Source organism: Phoca vitulina, unplaced genomic scaffold, assembly GCF_004348235.1.
Source record: "Phoca vitulina isolate PV1807 unplaced genomic scaffold, GSC_HSeal_1.0 scaffold53, whole genome shotgun sequence".
NCBI lineage: Eukaryota > Metazoa > Chordata > Mammalia > Carnivora > Phocidae > Phoca > Phoca vitulina.
Genome location: NW_022589756.1, coordinates 11,346,119 through 11,373,293, shown reverse-complemented (window position 1 = coordinate 11,373,293; position 27,175 = coordinate 11,346,119). Strand labels below are relative to the sequence as shown.

Sequence of the window (27,175 nt, the reverse complement as noted above, 5' to 3'; positions counted from 1 at the left end):
GGAGCTTTGGCCAGACCCTCTCTCAGGGACATTTGAGTAGACTTAAACCAGGCCAGTCTGGGCCCCGCTGGACTCTGAAACCCCTGTCCGGCTTGTTATAAGCTGGCAGGATAGAAAGGAAATACTGAACAAATTGCCAGACCAGCTCCCTCAGGGACCAAGACAATGGGTCTGGAGGGAAAAGGCTTTTCCTTCAAGCCCAGCGGCTGTCGAGAGGAAACAACTTCCCTTTCGCCTCCTGGAACTGCAGCAGCCAGCCGGCCAGCCAGGGAGATTTATGGAGTTATAATGTGACCTCTTTATTGCTCTGAATGCTAGGGAGGCATTTCAGGGGAGATTTACGCCTTTTAGAAGGGGAGGGGAGCCAAGGTGTAGAAACATATACAGGGGACTGTTTTCCCCTCTGGGGGTTTCTTGAGGATTACTTAATCAAACCAAAGTTCAATTCAATCACCACCACTTTACATCTTCTGCTAATACACCTAGTTTTCCTGCAAGCTTGTTGCATGAAGTGTGGAGTCTAAGGACAGTCGGGACGGCTCTGCTTTGAATTCAGTTAAGGCAAACAACACAGAAAACCAGGATGAAGACCGTGTACAGCAGTGCTAGAAAACTGTGCCTCCCTAGCAATGGACCTGGGCTAGATTCATTTTACCTGTCTCTGCCTAGGATGAGGGTGTTAGACCAGATAATCTAGGTCCTTCCTAGTTTGAATATTATCCAGATTAAGGTCAGATCAAATGTATGAATTACTCTGCACCAGTGGTTTTTCTGTCACTTGCTTTTTTGAGCTGCAGAACCCTTTCTTCAAAGAAAATTTTATTTGAGGAAGCCCGACATAAAACAACAGAAGAGTACAGCGAATTAGGTGAAAGGATGTACCAGACTCTTCTCAAATCACCCTCTACACACACCTAGGGGCCCTGAGGAAGGTCCTCCAACCACTAGAGGGCGCAGGAGCATAGCTGCAGGAGTGCTACTCAGGACTGTACCCGTGATGTGAACGGGGTCCATCCATTGCTTCAGTATCACAAACTACATTTACCAAACCTATAGGCTGGGAGCAACGAGAACCAATTCCACAAGCAAGCAGGGGTGGAAATGTTTACCAAGAGTAATTCTTCTTCTCTTGCTCTGGTCTCCACAGCTCAAAAGAAGGAGTATTTGGAAAAGATGATTTCTAGCTCCTTACTTTTGAACTCATCCAATTTGGCACTACACTGTAACTCTTCTCATTTATGTATTTAAAAAATTTTCCTCAATTTAAGTTTAACTGCTATAAAAATTCAAACACTACGGAAAGATGTCACATGAAAAAGAAAAAATCTCCACCATTACAATAATCACACTCCCTCAGAGGCAATGGCGGCCAACAATCTTTCTATCTTTTCAAACATTTTGTATCTTATTAATTATAATTTTATTTTAAAAATTTAGAAATTACATAGAAGTACCAAGAATAAAATAATAATCCCTGTCACCATCTCTTATCCAGTCACTATTTTGAATTTGGAATATATCATCGTAAGTCTGGTTTTTTGTTTTTTAAATTTACTTGAATGCCTTCACACTGTACATCACATTTATAAATTTACTTTTTTTAAAAATACGAAGTGTTTCAGTAATTGAGAAAAAAGAATATAAAAACACTCTTAAACTCACCACCTAGCTTTGTCCATCTTAATATTTTACCATATTTGCTTCAGATATTTGTAAAGGAAAAAAAAAAAAAAACACTGCAAATACAGTTCATTCCTCTGTGCCTCCCATCATCCCAGCCTCTTCCTTCCTTCAGTGGAAATAACCTCTATTTTGAATGTCATGTTTATGATTCATGTGAATGTTTTTACTCTTGCAATACGTTTGTATTTTTTCAAACAATACATAATATTCTTGCGTGTTTTAAACTCCATAGAAATAACATGCAAGTTTTATTTTCTGCCTATTATTATGTTTCTGAGTTTTAATTATGTTGATAAGCATGGAGGTACTTTGAGTTGCTTTTATAGTTTTCCACTATATTAACATATCATATTTAATTTTTCATTTCCTTATTGATGTATATTCAGGTTGTTTTTCAATTTTCATTGTAATAAATGCTGCAGTAGTCATCCCTGTTCATATCTGTTTATATACATAAGAAAAGTTTCTCTAGGGTATATTAGACATGTATAGACATGCTTAAAAATATATTTATAAAACACTTATGTTTGGTTTGGGTTCTGTTTAACAATGTATCAATTAGCTTTTGCTAAGTTATGCTATAACAAACTGCCCCCAATATCTCACTGGCTTACTATATTAAAGATTTATTTTTTTGCTGTTCCACATGACAGGTCAGCTGCAAATGGGCTGAAGTTCTGTCAGACTCTGGGATCCAGGCTGAAGGTCCAACCTCTATCTGGGTCTTGCCAGCCTCATGGCAGGGGGCAAAAAGTTATGTCAGAACCACATAATGGCTTTTGAAACCTCTGCTTGGAAGCTGTACAATTGACTTCTAGTCCCATGTCACTAATCAAAGCAGGTATCATAGGCAAGCTTGTGTGATCAGGGTGGAGGATATAACCCTCCCCCAGGAAGGGGCTGGTGGGAAGAACAGGGCCATCTGCCTGAACACAAATGAGATCATACCCTAAGAACTCTTCTGCAGCTTAGTTTTTTCATGGAAGCACATCTATTTGGACATCCTCCCATATCAGTACAGATCTACCCTCACTCTTTTAAGAAGATTTATTAGTTCTACATTTCATTTTTATTTATTTATTTATTTATTTTAGTTCTACATTGTAAAGGTACATGACACTTACGGGGTGCCTGGCTGGCTCAGTAGGTGGCGCATGCAACTCTTAATCTTGAGATTGTTAGTTAGAGCCCTACATTGGGTGTAGACTTCACTTAGAAAAACAAAACAAAACAAGGTACATGCCACTTACATTCTATTCCGTACTTCCTACAGTTGTTTAGCTGTACTTTGATATTTGAAAGGATCCAATGCTCAATGGCCGTCTTTTTATGCCACAGCTTCCCCATTTCTTATGCCTGGGCCGTATTTTGGCAGGCCATTTTTCACTACTGCACACAAGAGGGCTGTAATGAATGAACATCACTGCATTAATTTCTGCCCCAGGACCTATTTATTTTCATCTTTTCTGATTTCTGACAGGGCAACTTCTCCCTTCTTGTCTTTTTTATAAAAATTATCTCAGCTATTCTTGTACAATAAGTCTTCTATATAAATTTGACAATCAGCTTGACAAGCTGCATTTAAGAAATCCTGCTGGGGGGTGCCTCGATTAAGCAGCTGCCTACGGCTTAGGTCGGGATCTCTGGGTCCTGGGATCGAGCCCCACATCGGGTTCCCTGCTCAGCGGGGGGTCTGCTTCTCCCTCTGCCCCTCCCTCCCACTCATGCTCCCTCCCTCACTCTCTCTCAAATAAATAAATAAAATATTTTTTAAAAAAGAAAGAAATCCTGTTGGGATGTTTGCTGGGACTGCATTAAATTGATGGATTTGCTTGGGGCATTTGGAAGAAAGAACACTGCTATATTTTCCATCCAAGAACATAGTATCTTTTGCCATTTAGTCATGTCTTCTTTTACATCCTTTAGCAGTTTTGATAGCTTTCTCCATAGCGATCTTACAGATCTGTTTACCAAAGCTGACCATTCTCTCATTTGCAGATAATGAATACATTGCCTCTTTCTTTCCAATCCCATTTATGTTCTTACCTGGGAACTTTACAGCCTGCTGGAGAGCTGAGAGGTATGGATCCTCAGTGTGGTCCGAATTTCCATTGTATTTGATAGTATTTCTATAGATGGGGGTAGGAGTTGTTTCCTACTCTCACTGGAGATGAAATTTTTACTTTTTGGGGTTCGGTTTGGTTTTTTAACCTGATCTGTTGGTGTTCAGGGAGGTCTGGGAGAAAGCAAACCTTTCCTCTGCTTCTTTCACACAAAGTGTCCACCCCCTTCTTCACAATATCCTTCTCAAATCCTATCACCGGCTCCTCTCGGCTCACTGGACTTCCTAGACTAACCCAGCACTTCCATGGGTTTACTTGACAATCAATCACATCGATACTGAATTACCTATTTTATTCTTGTCACAAAGTATCATTTAAATCATTCAGTGTTATTTTATTCTTTTCTACCAAACTACATTTTGCTCCTAAGCCAAATTATAAGCACACAGAGATCAGGCTATATTTCATACCTTGTTTATTGAGTTAGTTTTATTTTCTCTCTCCTTTTGCACTCTAGTCTAGAAGTGGAGATTCCCTGCACAGAGGCTGCGCCGAGCTCAGCTCTCGGCCTTTCTTCCTCCTATCCAAAACACCACCGCCAAGTCCCAGCGCTCCTGGAGCGTATTTGATGACAAAGGTCTAGTTGTTCAGTGCATCCTTTTACAGCTTTCACTTACTTGGCAGACATCTAAGGAAAAGTGTGAAGCTGCTGCAGAAAAGCGTCTGGTACAACAAACTCAGGAAGGACAGTACTACCAACTATTACATTCATACTGCTCACACCTTTGGAGAAGGTTATAGAATGTGGTCTTGAGGAGAGAGAAGTTTTACAGTTTACTCTCTATTCACTAAACTTTCGCATCGTCTCTTTGTTTTTTTTATTTTCAATTGTAGTAAAATATACGTAACACTAAAGTACCATTTAACCATTTTTAAGTGTACAATTCAACAGTGTTAAGTATATTCATACTGCGGCACAACCCATCTCCAGAACTCTTTAATCTTGCTAAACTGAAACGGTACCTGTTAAATAACTCCCTTCTCCCTAGTAGCCCCTGGTAACCCCCATTCTACATCCTGTCTCTATGGATTTGACTACTCTAGGCACTTCATATAAGTGGAATCATATGGACTTTGTCTTTTTCTCCCCCCTTATTTTAGAGAGAGAGAGAGACAATGCAAGAGGGGGTGGGGAGGGGCAGAGGGAGAGGATCTCAAGCAGACTTCAGTGCTGAGCGTGGAGTCCGATGCGGGGCTCAATCTCACAACCCTGGGATCATGACCCGAGCCCAAATCAAGAATTGGACACTTAACCAACTGAGCCACCCAGGTGCCCCAGAACTTGTCTTTTTGTGGCTGGCTTATTTCACTTAGCATAATGTTTTCAAGGTTCATCCATGTTGTAGACTATGTCAGAATTTCCTTCCTTTCTGAATAAATATTCCATTGTATGTATATACCACATTCTGTTCATTCATTCATCCATCTAGGGACACAGGGACACCTGAGTTGCTTCCACCTTTTGGCTACTGTGTCTCTCTCTTTTTGGTCAATAATGTATTCATCTTTACAAAAAAGATGACCCAGCTGGGGAGAGTGCTCATGGCAGAGTCATTCCTAAGACTCGGCCTTCCAGGAAGAAACTCAGAGGTAGCAGTAGCTGCAGAAAAGCCGGGATGGAAGGAAAATCCTGTGGCGGCAAGACCCTGAGGGAAGGAAGACTGCCCAAGTAGCCCAGCCCTGATAGAGCTGCTCAGGAGCACTTCTGGTGGCCTCAGCGCATACAAATCCTTGAAATGGGAGGACCTGCGCCCTCAGTGCAGCTGATGCAGGGAACGGGAAGGCACGGGCCCAGGATGTCAGGATGACTCGAGGCCACCAGCCTCAGCGCCCTTGTGGCCTCGGGCACCTTGCAGCCTCAGTCAGTTCACCTGCTAACAGACATTGCAACTCCTGCCCGCAGGACAGTTGTTGCGAATAAATAATGAAACAATGCCAGAAGAGAGCGGTGAACACCGTAAGCTCTCAGAGTGTGTGCTGGGCCTCGATGCTACCACCAGATCTCTCTAAACTGCCCGGCGGCTAGTCAGGCCATTCACACAGGCTGCGAATGGAGACCCAGGCTTCATTCTCCTCTTGGCTGCTTCTAACCAGTTGTTGTCCTCAGTCCAAAATGGAGGGCCAAAGGGCCCCGCTCCTGAAAATAACAGCACGAGTAATTCACTTGTTCCTGTTTTTCACCTTCTACTCCTATTTTTGGTAGAGTCATTAAAACACCCCCACAAGTCTTCACCCTCCCGTTCCCATTCATTCATTTTTGCAAAAGAATTGGAAGCCTAGAAAGCCCATGTGGACAGTGTGCAGCTTCCACCAATGCTCCTGGAAAGACAGCCAGATCACTTCTCAGATGGACACCAAGTCCACATCTCTCCTCTCGGAGAGGCAAAGGCACAAAGAGACCTAGGTCCTGGTTCCAGCCCATAATATCAGTCAGAGACGAATGCCCAGGCAGGTGTATACATCAGGTTATTAGAACAACTACAAAATGAACGAATAAGCCACTCGTCCTCTTCTTCCTATCTTTCTCCAAACCCTCACAGTCTGGTAGCCCCCCTGGGTTAGATGCATTTCCTGGCAGAAACCCACAATGCAAGCGACTTGCCCCCTGCTCTCAGCAAACACAAGGTAGCACTGTGATCATGTTAACCATAGTGGTGCTGGATTCGGACCCTAGGAGAGGCTCTAGGAAGCAGTTCACGGTGGAAGGAGCGGGGGAGGGAGGTCTCACTTATTCTCAGAGATTCCCAGAGACAGACCCCATCATGGCTTTCTCCAAGCACAAGCACACACACGCCCTCCCTGGCGGCAGCCACACCACCTTTTCTTTCTGAGCACAACTCAACGTGGTTTTTTCCCATATCTAGTGAGATCACTAGAGGCAGACAACTGGTTCCAGCTCCCTTAGGAGGAGTTTTAAAATATTCTAAAGCTATGACAAAAGTCACACTTCAGGTATCTACAACCCCAATTAGCCTCTGTTTATATAAAAGGCCCCCCTATGTGGAAGGAATTATAGACACAACTAAGTTGGATGTGGGGTCTATGTCCCTAAGTGTAGATTAACACTGAGAATGAGGGCAAATTCTAAAACCCTCATTTAATTCAACTTGGTAGCAACCTAACTCTGCCCTTTATTACTGGGACAAAACAGATCCTATTTGGTCCCTTTAATGATAATTGTGAACATTCACTAACGGGTGACTAATGGCTAATATTTAAAAATACTCCCTGCGTGTCAAATACGATGGTTTATGAACGCTATTTCCTATTACTCACAATAACACTATGAAGTGGCTTTCATTCAATCATATACACATGATAACTGGGGAACACTGCAAGAAGAGCTAGAATTGTAAATCAGGTCCGGACCCCAGACCCTAACCACAGGATGCTTCTGCCCCTCCTACTATCGGCTGCCCCATAGTAAAAAGTTGGAGGTCCCAACAAGGAATAGAAGCAAAAATTTTGAAAGTGGTGAGTGAAAGTCTGGCTAATGGGCTCTGCCTTCACCACGAACAGCTGTGAGATGGCCAGCTCCCCCCTCCCCAGCAGATCTGTCTTCTCTGTCCTTCTCCCCCTGACAGCCCCTTCTGCCTCGCCCTGGGGAAAGGGTCCCCTTTATTAATGCCATTCCTGGAGCTGTGTTTACACAGGGCAGGAAACTTAATATCAACATTCCCCAAAGGAGAGTGTCTTGTCACCTCTGTGAAGCACTTCAGGCAGGCGAGACCAGCCTCCTACCCAAATCAAAAGGCACTTACACCCTTTAAACAGAGTCTGATGGGAGAGTTTGTTTCTACAGAGACTCTTTGAGTTCCTGAGCCTGTCTGTTATGATGAGGTTGAGAGGCAGTCACTCGTATACACAAAACTCTCCCTGGTGCCTCAAGAGGCTCTCTAAGAAGGATCTTGGGAATCTGTTCAAAGTGGGGAGGAGGGAACACAGTGGATTCGGGCACTCAATAGGTAGGAAAAGACAGACTCGATGAGCAAAATTCTACGAGGCTCTGTAAACTGGTAGGGAAAGATTATAATCGATCTGGCTCTAGGGGCAGAACACTGATAAGATGTGAAGACTTTGGGGGGGGCGCTTAGGAAGCCCAAGGGGGCACCATCAGGTCCCAGCAGAGCACCATAGGATCAAGGAATGAACCCAGGTGATTTTCAAAAGGTAAAACATGGAAGGCACCTAACCATATTTTTAGCTTCCTTTCCTGGCTTCTCTTACCCAACATCTGTTACCCTGGACTGCCCCACACTCCCCTCCCACCTTCAGCAGAGCAAAAGTTCAGCTCTGCAGATTTCCTCTGCCCCTATTGCTCTCCCCCATACCCCAGGGGCTCTCTCCTGTTCCCAAGGCTTCAATCAGGGTGATGAGCCCACAGCCTCAAGCCCATGCCACCTGTGTCCTGGAAACCTCACCTGCATGTCCCTCACCCTTAGCTGCCTCTTCCCTTGTTGCTACCTTTGAGAAGACCCCTGGGGTCTTCCATGCTCTTCTCTCTCCTCCTGGCCTTCTGCCTTTGTAAGATTCTTAACAACCCCTCGATCTCCTTTCTCCCCCAACCCATGCCAGGCCCCTCTCCCTGTAAAACTGGTCATGGATGGGGACATGCTCATCCCTGGACTTCTGTCTCTCAGGTTCCTCCCCTTACAAGGATGCATCCTCTCCTCCCGCTCAATGTCTCAGTTGGGCCAGACCGCAGGTATGAGTATGGGAGTCCAAGGGCCCATACATACACTTTCGGATGAGTTCCAGAATTTATCTTTTCAGATAATGAACATTTATTTAGTATTTACCATTTAATTGTATCTCAAACACCAAAATGAATGAGGTATACCCTGAAAACACTTCCAGTCTACTGGAACTATAATCCAAATAAAAAGATAGCACCATAAGATACAGTGAGAACATTGGCCCTATTTGATTCTTGGGAGTTCTGCCTGGAGATATGTCAAAGGCTGCCTGCAGGGACACCTGGGTGGCTCAGTCGGTTAAGCATCTGCCTTCAGCTCAGGTCATGATCCTGGGGTCCTAGGATTGAGTCCCACGGGCTCCCCACTCAGCAGGGAGTCTGCTTCTCCCTCTGCCTGCCGCTCCCCCTGCTTGTGCTCTGACAAATAAATAAATAAAATCTTCAAAAAAAAAAAAGGCTGCCTGCAGAGATAAGCCCACTGCAGAGATTCCAATGAGAGATCTCATTCCAGCTTTCACAAGATCCACCTTCTGCTCCCTCTTTGATACCAAGAGGCAGTGTGATCCTATCTTCTTTGATTCTTCCTTGTTTGTTTCCAGTTCTTCCACAGTCAAGTGAGTGAGAACAAGAGAAAAAAGTTGTCTGCATAAAAAGCCATTAGGGAATTATTAGGGTAGAAAGAAAAAAAACCAAGACCATCAGATATTAGATACTGTTTGCCAAGGTGCTGGGTAATAATCGCTAACATCGGGACATACTCCCAGTGTGCAGCACTCCAGGGTCATGCTCTTCACCACCAGGAGAGACAGCAGCAACTCTGCCCTCTAGAGTCAAGAGCTAGATTCAGAAGCTCCAATTATCCTGGCCTTCCCGTCAAAGACCAAGACCCACTGAGCCTAAGCGGTAAAACCCAAGGGACTTTCCAGAAATACAGAATGTGTTCTTCTCTCCATAGGAAAGCAGTCAAATAAGAGACTCCCAGTTCCTGCCTGATGTCCTTCCTCGAAGTACCGTTTATTTTCCAGGCTGACCCAGCAGTCAGAGGCTGCCAAGCAGAAGGGGAAAGTGATTAATCAGATCCCCCAGCCCCTGGGCCATGGAGGAGGCTTAAATGCGAATGTGGGGTGAGAAACTGTACTCACCAATTCACTAAATTCCCTATTCAGAAGTTACCCCAGACTTTTTCAATCCAGCAAATTAAGGTACTGGGCCAAAAAAAAAAAAAAAAAAAAAGGGGGGGGTACGAGTTCCTGATGGGTAGTAGAATCCCAGAGAATGAAGAAATGACTTGGCCCACATGAGTGGTCAGTGATGTGAGGCCTCAATCCCAGGGTTCCTGCCTTGATCTCGCGTCCCATTTGCTACTATGTGTCCCCTCCTTCGCACCCCCCACCCCCACCAGGAGATTATCAGCTAAGCAGGAGGTCTATACAGTAGGACTCACTCTCCATGACAACACGGAAGAACGGCTCAAAATCCAAAAGAAATGAAGCAAACTCGAATGCAGTTTCCAGGTGGGCAACTTCAAGATGACCACCCCCGGGCCTCTGTAAACTGGGGGGATGAGAGGTGCATGAAAGTCATCTTATACATACCTCCCACACCACTTTGTCCTCTAACTAAGGCTGTAGAAACTCAAAAGAAAGATAATGAGGTCATTACCATGGTTTTCACCCATGCCCTTCTTTGGCCAATCTGGCCTGATGATTTTCTCTTGCCTTTCCTTCCATGTCTTTTGCCTTTACTCACTCATTCTCCAGGCTGGACAATACTTCTAACAGCCTCTCATTGAGCCACTGCTTTCTGTCTCCATGCCAAGCAGTGCGAGAAACAGGTGAGAAACGGGTGATAATGTCCAAAATGCCCAATGTGACCATCTGGGGTGGAGCACCGCATCAAGAGGCAAGATGCAGGGGGAGTCTACCTGGAATATCCCAGCTCAAGTAGTTGAAGAGGAGTACAAAGCCAAAAGGTGGAAACCCTGGCAGTAACCCCAAAAGCAAGGCAAGGCATGACCAAAACAAACGCACTAAAGTGGTTTCGGTAACAGACTGTCAGTCAAAGTGTTGATGTTTTATATCTGAGACTCTATGGATATTATGACATATAGCAAATGTGAAATTACGTTGGGGTGGTTGATAATGTAATTTTGGGCGTGGATGAAAAAAGTTATAGCTGTAAAGATGCATGAAAGATGTAAAAAGGTGCAGCTTCCATGGAAAACAGTATGGTGGCTCCTCAACACCACACAGAGTTACCCTATTACCCCACAGTTCCACTTCTGGGTGTATGTCCCAAAGAACGAAGAGCAGGGACTCAAACAGATTATGTGTAGACCCATGTTCACAGCAGCATTGTTTACAATTGCCAAAAGGCAGAAGCAACCCAAGGTCCACCACAGATGAATGGATAAACAAAATGTGGTGTATACATACAATGGGATATTATTCAGCCTTTAAAGGAAGGACATTCTGACACGTGCCACAACATGGGCGAACCTGGAGAACATTATGCAAAGTGAAATAATCCAGACACAAAAGGACAGATACTGTATGATTTCACATACCTGAAGTAACTAGTATCAAATTCATAGAGACAGAAAGGAGAAGGGTGGCTGCCAGGGGCTGGGGGAAGGGGGAATGGATACACAGTTTCAGATGGGAAAAAAGTTCTGGAGAGGGATGGTGGGTGATGGCTGCACCGTAATGTGGATTCACTTAATGCCACTGAGCTGTACACTTAAAAATAGTTAAAATGGTCAATTTTATGTTGTGTATATCTTAGCACAGTTAAAAAAAGATGCATAAAAGGAAGTAAAAGCATTTTAGTCCTAAATTTCAATCAGAAGTGTGGTATCGGCACATGATGTCTTTTATCATAAGATAAATTTGGATGGGATGGAGGAAGTTTTTCCTGACTCTATATGGAATGACTAACCCAAGAGCAAAAAACACAACTAGCGGAGCTAGCTCTAGGAGTGGTGTCCAAATACCGTTCCTCACTAAAACGAGCCAGCACTTCCTAGAGAAAAGGCCAAATGCAGGTCTGGGAGGAGAAGATGCTAAGAAGAGCTTGGAATATTTTGTCATATGGAAAGCAGGAAAGGATCAAACTAAGATTTTATCAAAAGAACTCAGGAGCCAATTTGGACAGGTTCCCACTGGCAAAGACAGAACAATCTGAGCTTCAATCAGTATAATAGCTACATGGATTATAACACATCATATATGTTTAAATCTCTGAATTCTTAACGATACTAAAAAAAAAATTCAGGGCACCTGGGTGGCTCAGTTGGTTAAGCAACTGCCTTCGGCTCAGGTCATGATCTCAGGGTCCTGGGATCGAGCCCCGCATCGGGCTCCCTGCTCGGCGGGAAGCCTGCTTCTCCCTTTCCCAATCCCCCTGCTTGTGTTCCCTCTCTCGCTGTGTCTCTCTCTGTCAAATAAATAAAATCTTAAAAAAAAAAAAAAACAACTCATTGGTAATCTTTGAAGGATGTCAGGGAACTAATTCATTATTTTGAAAAGTAAAGTGAAAGCAGCAAGCATTCATCCTGCCTTTCCTATACAAACTGTATCTCAGGCTAACCAAATATTTGGTAACTGAAGTATTTTTTATTGTTACGGATGTATTTCAGCTAATAAATGAGTGCATTAGAATATCACCATTTGCAACCCCTAATGGAATAATGGATCTAGGCAATGTCCATCAATGATTGCTGAATGTGATCAAGTGTATTTTTCCAATTACAGATTTACATGAAAAAACAGGACAGAGGAATATGTTAAATGTCATGAAGGAAATGCAATCAACAAAATCGAGGCTGTAGAGTAGGAAAAATCTACAGGAAAAGCCTAATTTCTTTAGCAAATATATTGCAAGAAAAAGAAGAAAGGGTGAAAGGAGAGCCTACAGATTAAAAGAAACTTGAGGGGCACCTGGGTGGCTCAGTCGGTTAAGCGGCTGCCTTCGGCTCAGGTCATGATCCTGGGGTCCTGGGATCGAGTCCCACATCGGGCTCCCTGCTCAGCGCAGAGCCTGCTTCTCCCTCTCCCTCTGCCTGCCTCTCTACCTACTTGTGCTCTCTCTCTCTCTGTCAAATAAATAAATAAAATCTTTAAAAACAATAAAATAAAAATAAAAATAATAAATAAATAAAAGAAACTTGAGAGACACATCAATAGAGGCAACATATGGACCTGATTTGGACAAATAATCTAAGAAATTTAGACAAGTAGAAAATTTGAACACTGACTGGACACTTAATGATATTAAGGAGTGATAGTTAATTCAAATCAGGGTGATGCGGGCATTGGGGCTATATATTTTTTTAAGTGTCCTTATATCTTTTCATACAGAAGTATTTATAGATGAAATGATAAGTTGTCTGGAATTTCCTTCAAAATAACATAGTATGGAGGAAGGGGGGCATATAGATGAAATACAGCTTGCCACCAGTTGCTATTTGTTAAAGCTAGGGGATGAAGAGAATTGAACTTCAAATCTTTATCTTCACCTTGAAACTTCCTGGGAGGTAGATGCTCTGGTTAATCTATCCTATGGGGTCTAGTGATGCATAAACAGTATTTTTCCCCGTAATTACCTATATTCCTAATTGAGGCCACTCCTGGCACCCTCCTCACCTCCAGAGACAGTACCAGGAGTGGGTGGGATTACAAAAAAGGGTGGGACCCCGCCTCCTGGATTAACCAGGCCCCTCTTCTTCCCAGGGCAGGGAGCTGGTTTGGGAACTAGGGTTGGCCTGGAATTTTGCCCCTTCTTTCCACCTCAGCCTAGACACAAACCACACAGCCCTACTGTGTGCCCTACTGCTAATGCACATATGCGTAACTCCTCCAAAACATCCTTCTAGCATGCAGCCCCTCCTTTCCATCAGACTTCCTTCTCTAATTGGGAGTGGGTGCAGAAATACAGAGGGGAGGCAGTCATTGCCTTGCGGACACAACACAGGGGTCCCCTCTGCCAGGAAGCCTGGTCTGGGGTGGCAGGGCCAGTGTAAGTATACTAATGGCTCCCAAGGAACCCAGACTTACCCTGCTACCACCCTCCCTGCACCAGGAGGGCACGTTCACTCTTTATCTCCCCTCCCACGCTGTAAGCTGCTGGGATAGAGGGCCATCTTGCTCATTTTTGATCTCCCAAAACTAACAAGTGCCCAGCTCACAGGAGACAGGCAAAAATATCTGTTGGCTGGTGGTTGGCTGACAAAACAAATGACGTGTCTGGATCTGGTGGTTGGAATGGAGCTCTACCCTCTATGGATCTCCACGGGCTCCTAGAAACTCAGACGCCGAATGGGTTTAGTAAAATAGAAGAGCAAAACCAAAGGAACAATAAACTGAGACCAACTCTGAGGTAACTTAACCCATGGTTTCCAAAAGTTGTTCTTACATTTTAGGAGTTAAATATTTTATTATGTCTAATAAAAAATAAAACTGCCCATCAAACCCCAAATTTCACAGATACTGTTGCCTCAAATGAGGCAGGTGGCCATGGAAACCGACATTACCGAGACTGCACGAATTTGAGTTTGATGCCCAGGCAAGCTCAGGAAGGTTACAAGTTATAGGATAGTTCTGGTATGAGGAAAGACAAAGCCAGCATGAACTATTATCCTGGGGGAAGTATAATACCCTGGATTTTAAATACCCCAAAGGGCCCTAGAGCAGCCCTTCCCCTTCTTAACCATTTCTGCTCCTGGACTGATATCGGAACCTTACAAATGTTGGCACTGGAGCCAAGAGAGGCATGGTAAGCTGTCCAAAGTCATGCAGCAGGAAATTTGGAGGGCACAGGACAGGGTCCTAGGGACCCTCAGTCCCAGACTGATGGGCCTTCACCTCACTGACTTCCCTTTCTAAAAAGTGGGTTGAAAGCTACAGCTCACGGTTCACAGCAAATCAGAGCCTCACAAATCAACACATCTTGCAACTGGTCACCTCTCTTCAAGGGGGAACCACCTAAAACATATACATATGTTCCAGCTTTAAATTGGCTATATACACAATAAACTAGAAGATGGAAAAACTAAGTTTTTACACACAACTCTCCCATTTGATTGGCTATGTGTTATTGACAGTTCTTTCTGCCAATTTCCCATCTTTGCTCTGCTTAAGGGATCTGACTTCAGGAGCCAGTCTGGGTCACTGATCTTTAAAAACTTTCTTCAGTGCTGAAATAACTAAACAGTAACTTTTATGACTGTTTAAATATATACATATACACATGCCTGTATATGTATGGTAACCAAGAAGTCAAGGATTAATGCCTAACGGTGGTTATCTTTGGGTGGTAAGATTACCACCTATTTGTGTGCTGATGTGTATGAGTTTTTTATTTTTCCATATTAAACATGCATGGAGTTTAATAAAAGAAGGACAATTAAGTGTTACTGATACTATTTGAAAAAAAAAAAACTATTTGCTTTTCTGAAGCCATTTTTGACCTGAAAAACATTTTCTTTTTTTGAATAAGCAGTATTTTCCTATTAAGTGTGTACTTTGTAAGAACCACATTCTTTATTTAGGGTCAAGTTAAGTTCTTTCTATGTGCTAGGGAAAGGTTTTATTTGTTGTTTGTTTTCCCCCCACCTAGTCAATTTCGAGGGGTAACTTGTATTATTGCCTCTCTTTACCTGGTTTGATTTATGATCTTGGAAGTCAGGTCATTCTTTGCTAGGTCGAAGAGAGAACGAAAAAAAAAAAAAAAGGTTTCCCCACCTAATACCTGATAAAATATCTGAAAAGGTCGTTGCAGACCTTGACAGAAACATACAATTTCAACCCAATCTGATAAAACAACAACTCTGAAAACTTTTATCAGAAGAACACGTAACTTACCATTTCCCAGCTCAATTGACTGAACTTTTTTATCTGAAATGACAGACATCGTAAGATAGGAAAAGCTGCAGATAAGAAACCAAATTGAGTTGTCTTGAATCAGATCCGATTGTCTGCCCCTGGTTCAAACTCCCACACCTGCTCTGAATGGGTCAATGAGAGTCTCTTGGCACCGTCCCCGAGGGGTTTGGAAACATTGCAAAAGTGGTGAACTTTGAGACTTCAGCGTTTATTCTGCGATTATAATTAACCTGCTCACCAGTTGCTATTGATCAATTCTGAATAGAGGTGATAAAGTTTGACTGGATTTCTAGAAGTAAAAATGGAGCTTTAAACCGGGAGGAAAAAGGGAAGACTACAAAAATAATTTAAGAATCAAATTCCATTTTAAGATCTGTAATTAAGGAATCCCAAAGCCTATGGTTTAATAATCTACCATATTGTGGTGGTATCTCCTTGATTTCTCATCCTCCAAAATAAAGCATATCTATGACTATTCAACGCAAAGTGAAACACAGCCTCAACATTCCACTCGCAGAGGCTTTTCGATGACTTTAAACGTATGGAATGGCTTACCTGTCTGGATTATATTCCTCCCTTGGTGAAAAAAAAGATACTTAGAGTCATGAAGTCAATTTTGGGACTTCTGCAAAATGCTGAAGGCCAGAAAACCAAATTCCCTTCATTCAGATAAGAGGCTTGAATATCCTGGCTCAATTCTGATTACAGAGCAGTAATAGATAAAACCATAGGCCCCCTGCCAGAAACAAGAAAGCTTCCACCGATGGCTTCTGTGTTCAGCTCAGCTCAACTCCATGGGGCTCAGTCACTGTCCTCATCCATACCCCTATTCTCATCTTCATTAAAACCATAACTACTACAGTGCTTTTCTCCCCTCAGATATATCTGAATCTTCAGAGGAAAGGGAATACAGAAAAGCTGGTTCTAGGTTTCTTTGAGGAAAAGGATTTTTGATAGAGCCGTATGTTTTTGTCCTTCTTTTGCAGCCAGCAATCCCCCCCAGAATGAGAGAATCCTCTAGCTTGGAGGGTCTGAATTCTGGGAAATCTCTCTTTAATTTGCCGCACAGCAGAATCTGGAGGCTGAAAAGGAAGTTGAAGTAAGGCAGGGATTCCTAACGTCATACTCCCCAAGTGTAGGGTGGGCAGAATCAGAATGAGATGGAAGGCCACTAGAGAAAATAGGGTACCTGGAGAAGCATTGGTAGGAAGCAGGAACACAGAGGAAAAACTACATTGGCGGAGACCAAGTAATAGAAAATCCTAAAGTTTGAGGGGCCCCTGGTGGCTCAGTCAGTGAAGCATCTGCCTTCAGCTCAGGTCATGGTCCCTGGGGTCCTGGGATTGAGCCCCGCATTGGGCTCCCTGCTCAGCAGGGTGTCTGCTTCTCCCTCTCCTTTTGCCTCTCCCCCATGTTCTCTCGTGTGCTCTCTCTCAAGTAAATAGTCTTTTAAAAAAAAATCCTAAAGTTTGAGTCTTTCAACCACCATGCACCTTATGGTACTGAAGGGATAAGCGCCCTCATCTTAAGGTTGGCAAATGCAAAAGGAGGTAAATGAAAGGAAAGCATGTGAGTCCCAGAAATTGGGCTTCCCTGCGTTCTAAGCCAGAGCTGTTGCTTACTACCACTGGGAACTTGGGCAGACCTCTTAATCTTTCTGAGGATCAGTTATGTCTCCTGCAAAATGTAGAACATTTCTGCCTCTCAAGAAGGACTTAAAAGTCCCTTGGGCGCCTGGGTGGCTCAGTGGTTAAGCGTCCGCCTTCGGCTCAGGTCATGATCCCAGGGTCCTGGGATCCAGCCCCACATCGGGCTCCCTGCTCAGCGGGAAGCCTGCTTCTCCCTCTCCCACTCCCCCTGCTTGTGTTCCCTCTCTCGCTGTGTCTCTCTCTGTCAAATAAATAAAATCTTTAAAAAAAAAAAAAGGACTTAAAAGTCCCTATCACCTGACAACTTCCCCATTGACCCTTGATAAAGGATCCAACTTACTATATATAAATTGCATTATAGAGAGCAAGATACAGACACATATATAGCACAAGATAGAAGCTCCTGTCCCTAAAGAGTTGTTAGCTAGTTTCCAAACATGAATGTATCCAAACTTGTAAATTTATTTTGCACAAATTAAAACAGATCAGAGGTTATTCCTATTATAGCCCCACCCATATTATCTTCCCTACTTGCTTTAGAAGGAGACAAAGAAAATAGCTCTATAGATAGCCAATAAAATGTTTAAATAAGCCTTCATGGACTGTGTTACATGACGCCATGTCATGGACCATAGAAAGTCAATAGAACAGAGTGATACCCATTCCCAAACCATGAGAGGGCCTTATCACCTGCACCTTATTCAGGATTTGCAGATCAAAAGAGTCACCAGCGGACAAATACTTCCAAAAGTCAAAAAGGCTAGGTCAAGTTCTTAAAGCAGCAGCATCCAGGGGCCTCCAAGAATTGCCCTCTAGAGCAAGGCAATGAAAGAACCGGCAGTCCTTCCTGGCAGTCCTTCCTCCTTGCTCCTTCCTGGCAGTCCTTCCTCCTTCCTATGCAAACAAAAGCGGCAACATTTGCAGCCGGCTTCAGCTCTATATTCCCTACAACTCAATTGCCTTAAAAGGACAGGCTCAGGGGGCGTCTGGGTGGCTCAGTGGGTTAAGCATCAGCCTTCGGCTCAGGTCCTGATCCCAGTGTCCTGGGATCAAGTCCTGCATTGGGCTCCCTGCTCAATGGAGAGCCTGCTTCTCCCTCTCCCCTGCTGCTCGTGCTCGCACTCTCTCTCTCTCAAATAAATAAATAAAACCTTTAAAAAAAAGGACAGGCTGAAAAGAATTGGTTAAAAGACTTGCCTTGGGGGAAGGTAATTTGTTTTTCTAAGATCATCCTATCACTGCCTTAGTGGTTTTCTGGCTCTCACCCCAGTATAACCTCAGGGAGAACTGCCACACCAGGAAAGGGCACCCATCTATGTGCCTCCAATGCCAGTAACTTGACATTTGCTGAGATTTGCTACCAATAGACATTACTGAGCGTAGGATAAGAGTTTTTTGTCCCCTCGGTAAAGCAATCTCCTGTTGGATAAGCAAAAACCAAAAGCTAAATTCAATAAACAATCTGTACTACAAAGTACTTTTTCTGTGCATCTATAACTCTAAATATAGAACCCTGTTTTAAACAAAAAGAGGGCGAGAGACTCTCAGGAAGTTAATTCATGAATGCTGTATGTCTCTTTGATAACTTAATTGGTTTAGTATGTTTTTTTTAAATTGGTAATATATTCACATGGTTCAGAATTCAAAAGGTTCCCTTTGCACACCAATGTTCCCAGCAGCATTATTCACAAGAGGTGGAAACAACTCAAGTGTTCGTGATGGATGAATGGATTTAAAAAATGTGATATATACATACAATGGAATATTATTCAGTGTTAGAAAGGAAGGAAATCATATGACATGTTACAACATGGATGAACCTTGAGGACATTATCCTAAGTGAAATAAGCCAGTCACGAAAAGATGAATACTATATGATTTCACTTACATGAGGTACCTACAATAGTCCGATTCACAGAGACAGAAATTAAAATGGCAGTTACCACGGGCTGGGGAGGAGGATATAGCTGTTGTTTAATTGGTATAGAGTTTCAGTTTTGCAAAATGAAAAGTTCTGACAACCTGTTTCACAATGATGTGAATATATTTAACACGACTGAACTGTACACCTAAAAATGGCTAAGATGGTAAAGAATAAAATCAAATAAAACTTAACTTTAACCTCCCTATACTTTTTTAACCTCCCTATATTTTAAAAGTATTTTATTATTTAATGTGCTAATAAAGAAGCATAGAAGTGACTTAAAAAATGGTTAAGGGATGCCTGGATGGCTCAGTCGGATAAGCGGCTGCCTTCAGCTCAGGTCATGATCCCAGGGTCTTGGGATCGAGCCCCACATTGGGCTCCTTGCTGGGGGGTGGGGGGTGCCTCTTCTCCCTCTCCACTGCTTGTGCTCTCTCTCTCTCTCTCTCATGCGCGCGCGCTCTTTCTCTAAAATAAATAAATAAATAATCTTAAAAAAAATAAAAATAAAAAATGGTTAAGTTGGTTACAAATTCAAAAGGTTCCACAGGGGCGCCTGGGTGGCGTAGTTGGTTGGGCATCTGACTCTTGGTTTCGGCTCAGGTCATGCTCAGGGCCACGGAATGGCGCCACGGAATGGAGCCCCGCATCGGGCTCCGTGCTCTGCCCAGAGTCTGCTTGAGATTCTCTCTCCCTCTGCCTCTTCCCCTGCTCGCTCTCTCTCTAGATTAAAAAAAAAAAAAAACTTAAAAAAAAATCAAAAGTTTCCAAGGCATATGTGGTAAAAGTGCTTTCCCACCCTTATTCTTCATCTCCCTAGTTATCCTCCCCATGGGCAATTGACATTACAAATTCCTTGTATTTCCAGAGATAAATTAAATATTTTCAAATGCATATACTCTTCTTCTCTCTCTCTCTCTTTTTTTTAAGTAGGCTCCACGCCCAGCACAGAGCCCAACACAGGGCTTGAACTCAGGACCCTGAGATCAAGAACTGAGCTGAGATCAAGAGTCGGACCCTTAACTGAATGAGCCATCCAGGCGCCCCTGCCCTTCTTCTTTTTTATTTACACAAGTAACATGCAATATACATATCCTGTACTTATAAATATCTTTGGAGAGGACTCTATACCATCACATAATGAATTTCCTCATTTTTTAAGCCTACATGCTATCTATTGTTTGTATGTCCGATATGTATACAAACAGTTCCCTGATAATAAACATTTAGATTTTATTTATTTATTTGACAGAGAGAGAGACAGCGAGAGAGGGAACACAAGCAGGGGAATGAGAGAGGGAGAAGCAGGCTTCCCGCTGAGCAGAGAGCCCGATGCGGGGCTCGATCCCAGGACCCTGGGATCATGACCTGAGCCGAAGGCAGACGCTTAACGACTGAGCCACCCAGGCGCCCCTGGGTTTTTCCCAATTTTCGTTATTATAAACAGGGCTACAACTGTGCCAGTGTATTTGCATTTAAATTCCTAGAAGTTAAATTTCTGGGTCAAGAGTAGCTACTTTATAATTTGTTGGATATCACCAAGGGCTCTTCAATTTACACTCCCACCCACAGGTATCAGAGTTCCTGTTTCCCCACGCCTCAGAGTATGTTTGTTTTCTTAGCTCATTTAAGTTAAAAAAAAAAAAAAAATGGGAAGGGATACAGAAGAAAGTGTTATCTAAAACTGTCTCCTGTGCATCATTCTACCTGAGTGCTTCGAAAGTACCTAGCAAATGTGGCCTGACCTTTTGGTGGGACACAATTGGGCAGGTGACAGATCTCACTGGAAGCAGTGACACACCCCTGGCCAGCCCGCACACACCTTCCTCACTTAATTGGTTCTCAATCTAGCAGCACAGACCAGCCCCAGCTCTGACTGACCTGCTCAGGGTGGTAACCGGAAAGTCAAACAACTTCGGTTTTCTCAGAGACTGACAAATCATTCTCTAGCCAAACAAGCTACTTCAGAGTTGATCTCGCAAAGTTCCCTATATAAATGAACTGGCTCTGAAAGAAACCGGCTTCATTGATAAGCAGTTCCCCCAAAGATCCAGAAAACACTTGAGAGAGTTTTCCATTGACCTGTACCGTAAACAAACTCTCATGACCCCACGAATGAAGCAAAGCTTTTAAAGAAACCACCTGGCTGACACTGGGTGATGCACGTGTTTCACCGTGTTATTTTTTTAAATCAACCCTTAAAATGATTTTAAAAATTTGAGATCCTTTGACAGCATTATAACTGCTTGTTTCTCTATTACCCCAAAGAATTGTTATTTCATAATAAAGCATATTTTCTTCACTTTTCCAGTAACATCTGCTACAAAACTATTTCCTTCATGGCATATTTACACATAATTTCCACGGTTTCCTTGTCTGCTTTAAGTATTTGCAAGCATTAATTAATACAAAAATCAGCTTTATTGTGGTATAACGTACATACAATCAAATACTCCTGTTTTAATAGTGCATTTCCATGAGTTCTGACAAACTGATATACCTGTGTAACCACCCTGATTGGTTCCTTCACGAGGAGACACAGCTCTCTTACCTTGCTCTAGCTATCTCACGTGCATACAAACATGGGCTCTAGCCCTTGAAATGCAAGAATTCCCTGCCCAGCTCCACGGGCAGATGGCAACCCACCATCTCCTTAAGCACTATCAGTGCCCAGGGGGTTATTATTAAGAGAAGTCATATTCCATATTCCATTTCAACAACCACAATCATGTGTGAGAAAGTGTTCGTGTCAAACCTAATGTTCACTCACCTGGAGCAACACAATGTTAAAAGGACATAGGCTTTTGCCTTTCAGATTATTATTATTTTTTTAAGATTTATTTATTGGCGGGGGGGAAGGGCAGAAGGACAGAGAGAGAGAGGAGGGGCAGAAGGAGAGAGAATTTCCAGCAGGCTCCCTGCTGAGCCCAGAGCTAGACACAGGGCTCAATCTCATGACCCTGAGATCATGATCTGAGCCGAAAACAAAAGTCAGACGCTTAACCTACTGAGCCTCCCAGGCACCCCATCAGGTATTTTTACACAGTCATTCTCTCTCTCTCTCTCTTTCTCAGACACCCTGTAACTTCTCCAACCTAAAACAGCTTCAGTGGTTTCTCAAGGGTTCCAGAACCCTCTCCCACCCTGCTCCCTCTTCCCCAGGACTCCTCAATGGGCCTCTGAAGCAGCCACTGTGTGTATTTTTGACCTGGGCAGAGTACTGTGGCAACTGCCTCCTAGATCTCTACTCAAATATTTGCCAAGTGCCCAGCATGTGCCTGGCACTTAAATATGAGTAAGACTCTGTACCTGCCCTCAGTAAGGTCACATAATTCCATTAATGCAGCCCAATTAATGATGTCAATGGTTGTTTCAGGGTCAGGCTCATATTGAACTTGGAATGAGCTGAAGTTCATATACATTGCGGTCAAGGCAGAATAACTCCTTCCAACCTAAGTGCACGGCTTTACAGAGGCCCTTGTTAGCTTTTATTACTTTGATTTTCGTCTTTTCCAATAACCAACATAAGAACTCTGGCAAGATATTAACTATTGTTAAAAACGAGGCAGTTAATACTTCATAAAAAAATAAAGCTGTTCCCTTATTTCTCCTCATTGAAATTGAAACTAGTTCCTGAGGTGAAGAGTGAATTAGTCTGTGTGGTTTTACCTATGGCTGTAAATACATTATTTACGCAAAAGCCAAGCTGTGTTGTATCATTTCATGGTACTACAAAATGTGATGGCAAATGAGGGTTTAATTTTCTTTTCCTTTCCTTTTTTTTTTTTTTTAATTGCAGGTTCTGTGCTTTTCCTGGCAAACTCCTACTTATCCTTCCAGACCAAATACAGATGACACCACTTAGGTGAAGACTTCCAGATTCCTAGACAGAAGAAAGAACCACTTCTGTCTTCTCTCCTTTGCTCTTAGCTCATTACTGCAGCATGCTACAGGATCATTTACCCATTTTCATGTCTGTTTAGGGTCACCAACCATCCCTGTGTATTGGGGACTGCCCTAGGTTTAGCACTAAAAACCCCAAGTCCTGGGAAACCCCTCAGTCCTGAGAAAATCAGGAAAACAAGTCACTCTACGTGATAGTGAGTAGCTGCTTAACAAAAGAGCCATCTTTTATGAGGGGCCAAAACCAACTACTTCACAAACACTGCCTGATATTTGTCTAATATAAGACAACACTAAAAGGAGTTAGGATTGTCCCATTTTACAGAAAGAGAGGGGAGACTGAGAGGTAAGTAACTTGCCCAAGATCACAGGGGTACCTGGAATTGAATGAACATTCGCCTGTCATACAGCGGCTCTCAATAAATATCATGGAATCAGTAATCACTTGTCATCATGCTTCTATCACTCAGCATCAGCCAATATGCCAGTGTTGGTCCTTGATAAACTAGCAGGCATTTACAGGAGGGTCCGTATGATAGGAGGAACAGATAAAAAAAATATATATTTATTTACATGCACTGCTTTTAAATGAACTTGCTTTTAGGTAAGTGCCACCTGCAGAACATGCTGAAGATATGAATGCCAGCAAGTTCCACATGCCTCATGTTCTCTCACAAAGATAACATGGAAGTTTCCTGAAGACCATTTAACACACTTGGCTATGTATAGAGGAGATAATCCAGCTGCTAGGCCAGACCCAAGGGCTGTTTTCAGGTGGGACTTCCTGAACTAGTGGAACAGAGCAGAGTACTGGGAAGACAGGCCACACTTCTCAGCAAGGAGGTGCTCCTTGGAGGTCAGCTTGTCATTTGTTGACCCTGAAATTTGGGAAACGTTACTTACTCCAGCACCCTCCTAAGTGGTACGGGTTACATTTTAGAATTTAAATACTGTGTGCATTCATACAGTATCTTTTTTTAATTTTTTTAACATTGTTGTGGTTGTAACTCTGAAGACCAGAAAAGCATAGCCTCCATTTTTGGACTTTGAACTTTTTTTCCCCTAATCCAACACCAAATTCTCATTCCAAGTTATAGGGGTTAGAAGCAACCTTTCCACTCCCACCACAAGTTAAAAGAAGTGGAACTCTGGGGACCATTTCTCCCTATTTTAAAACGTAAGTTCCAGAGAGAGTGTTCCAGAGACAACGGAGAGTTCTGAGAATGCAGAGCCAAAGCGCCGCACCGCGCGCCCCCCCCAACACACCCACCCCCAGCTGCCATTGTATGGAGATGCTTCAAGTGAGCTATCTGGCTCAGGCCCTCCGAAGGGCTCCGGAGCCAGTTGCTCCTCCCCCCCGGGGGGGTGCCGTCTGGCTCCCCTGAGAAGGGGAGGGGGAAACTAGGAGCCACAGACCCAGCCCCGGCGCCACTTCCACGGTTAATCAGTTTACCTGGGATGTGTATTTGGCTGGACCCCCCTGGGGACCTTCCCTGGCCACCCAGGGTCAGAGGATGATTTAAAAGCTCTTCAAAGCCGGGACCCTTCTCAGAGCCAGCCTAAGACTGGAAACCTGGGAGGGACAGGCTTTACTCTTCAAAGTGAGAACAAATGTGAAAGGATTTAGCACTTAGTAGGTAGTCAATAAATGTTAACTTTGTTTCTCAGGTCTGGGCTTCCCCTCCCCAGCAAAAGCCATCTCCAACCAAACCCGATCCTGTCCCTTCCTGAAATTCCACAAGGCCACAGGTCGTTTGCATTTGGAACTAGTGATTGCCACTTCCCTTACTTTGCCAGCCCAAAGCAACCAGACCCTTTTTCAGAGTTCATTCTGTTCAATCTGTAAATCGGAGCAAGAGAGCACACGTTTGCCGGCGTTCCCAGGTCTGTCATTCACAGGAAATATTAAACTGTGCCCATTACGATTGTTATTTCTAACCTCAGACCTACAGACAAGAGGACGCTCAACTTATGGAAGCTGCTGCAAAGTCTCCATTTAAATCAGGTAATATAGAGAAGCCCCTTTGGGGTTCCGGTGTCCCCGGACGCTGACCAGGCGTGCGCTCTCAATACACCCCGCACATGCGCCGCCGCAGACCCGCGCAGTGCGCAATGCGCTCTGGCCCCCAGGCACCCACAGGGTGCCAGCCCCAGTTCAACCCATCTCCACTGCTCCAGTCCCTCCTTTGTACCAGGTGTGAAATCCCGACAGGAGAATCATCTGCCACTGCGAAGGATCCTCCAACTGGGCCGCCAAATGGCCCAGAAGATCTTGGGCCCTAGCCAATGTAATCAGTTCCCTGCTGAGGACTCCAAGGGAGGGCCGAGAGGAAATGGGAGCAGAAACCCCGCGATCGCTAACGCTGTCCACCAAGGGCTCCCGGGGCTGCTCCTCCCAGCTCTCCAGTGAGCCTGTCAGCCTCCCGCGGTCACCTACAGATGGGCATGGCGGGCTCAGACACACCCGACGTCTGGGGCTTAATGAGGGCACACTCAGACCCTGCCACCCCTTAGTCCTCTCTCTTTGAGAAAAGCATCTCGAAAGCAGGCTCGCCCTCGCTTAACAGAATCTGGGCTCTTTGGGGCTGTGACCTTCACCGCCGCCATCGTTCGGCGCCGCCAGCTTCGGTCTTCCAGTTTGCTTTCCTTGGAAACTCGCGCGTCCTGCCCCTTCCCCACCACCCGCCACCCTACACACACACTTGTGAAAAATTAAATGCCCCAAACAGTGCTCAGGACAGCCTGTTCCGATACCCAGCCGGCCCGGGTGCTTGCGCTCAGTACTCACCGAGATTGGGGTGTCGGGCAGCGGGGTTGGCCCTGCCGGGCAGGCTGTGCAGGACCGGGCTGTCGAAGGGACCGGCGGAGGCGGCGGCGGCCGCGGCCCAGGACGCGCCCACGTCGGCCATGTAGGCTGGGTAGGGGCTGGAGTAGGAGCCTGCGAAGCCCGCACGCCCGTACTGCTCGCGGCCCGTCAGGCCCGCACCCGCCGCTGCGCCACTACTGCTATAGGCCGCGGCTTCCCGGGCCGCGGCGGCGGCGGCGGCGGCTGCCAGGGACCCAGTGGTTCCCGGGAAGGAGAAGCGCGGCGACACAGGCGGGGGGGTGTAGGCGGCTCCCTCGGCTCCCGCCTGGCTCCAGCCCGGGCTGCCCTGCTGGGTTCCGGGCCCGGCACCCGACGGGGCCCCACCGGAGCTGCCGCCGGAGGTGGCTCCGGACGCGGCGCCCCCGCCTCCGCCCTGGAGATAAGACAGGCCCAGCACAGAGGAGGGCACCCGCGGCGTGGGCACATAGACTGGCGAGGACGCAGCGCCCGCGCTGTGCATGAAGGCGCCAGGGCCGCCGGCCTCGTAGGCCCCGGGAGGGGGGCCGTGGTTGGCCGCCATGGCCAGGCTCTGGTACATCGCCCCCGCGAGCTCTCAGCTTCTGAGTCCTCTCTCCCACGTGCGAGTCAAGGCGCAATGCAGGGACAGAAAATAATAGTAGAAAAAATAATAATAATGTACAGGTGAGAGCCTGTCACAGAAACGAAGATCAAAAATCAAAAGTAAAAAAAAAAAAAAAAATCTCTCAAAAATATATACGTATTAAATCCAGCATCGAGCAAAAAAGACTCTAGGCTCTTGTTTATAGGAAAATCCCAAATTGAATTTTTGGTTCTTCCTGGAGGTGCTGGAGGAGGGGCTGAGTCTACCCCCAGGCCTAGAGGTCCTGAGCACCCACGAGTGGCAGAAGAGGCGGGGTAGTGCCTGGGCGCCTGTGTGGGGCACGGGCCTTCGGGTCACGCCGGCGGCCGTCGCTGCGCACGGTCTTCAGGACACCTGCAGACTCCGGCGCTGGGTGCGGTAGGCTGGTTCCAATGCGGAGGGTCCGGTTGGCTCTTTTCTTCCTTTCCTCCTTGCTGCGGTCCTACCTAAATGAGGAACGACAAAAAGGGGAAGTTCATCAGGAGCATTCAGAGCACACTCGCTATGCTTGCGGTTGCTTCTCTCGAACTGCTAACCCAAGAAATCGTCACCCTCGGCTCCCAGCTTTGGAAGCCGTGCGCTTCCGAAGGAAGCTGCGGTCTTGGTTTTGCGGAGGCCGGGGGCTGCTCCAGGGAAGCCTACGGAGGGCAGCTCTAGGGACATGGGGCTTCACGGTTATTGGACATGTAATTACTGGTTGTGACCGAGGTCATTATTATTATTATTATTATTATTATTATTATTATTATTATTATTTTGTATTGCTTGTCAGGAAGGACTTTAATTTTACCTTATTTTTCAAGCATATTCTTGTCACAGTATTTTTTAAGGTCAAGGGTTTTGGGTTTC

At 44.8% G+C, this 27,175-nt stretch overlaps 1 protein-coding gene across 2 annotated transcripts in view; it reads right to left on the bottom strand.

The window, feature by feature from the left end:
* The window catches only part of GATA4 (GATA binding protein 4), a 46,605-nt gene extending 20,342 nt beyond the window's left edge, over nucleotides 1-26,263 (bottom strand). For both annotated transcript variants that reach the window (XM_032389170.1, XM_032389172.1), the window contains exon 1: nucleotides 25,648-26,263. In XM_032389170.1, coding sequence (XP_032245061.1) covers nucleotides 25,648-26,263 — 616 coding nt within the window. The remainder of the gene's footprint in view (nucleotides 1-25,647) is intronic.
* Between the last annotated feature and the right edge of the window lie 912 nt (nucleotides 26,264-27,175).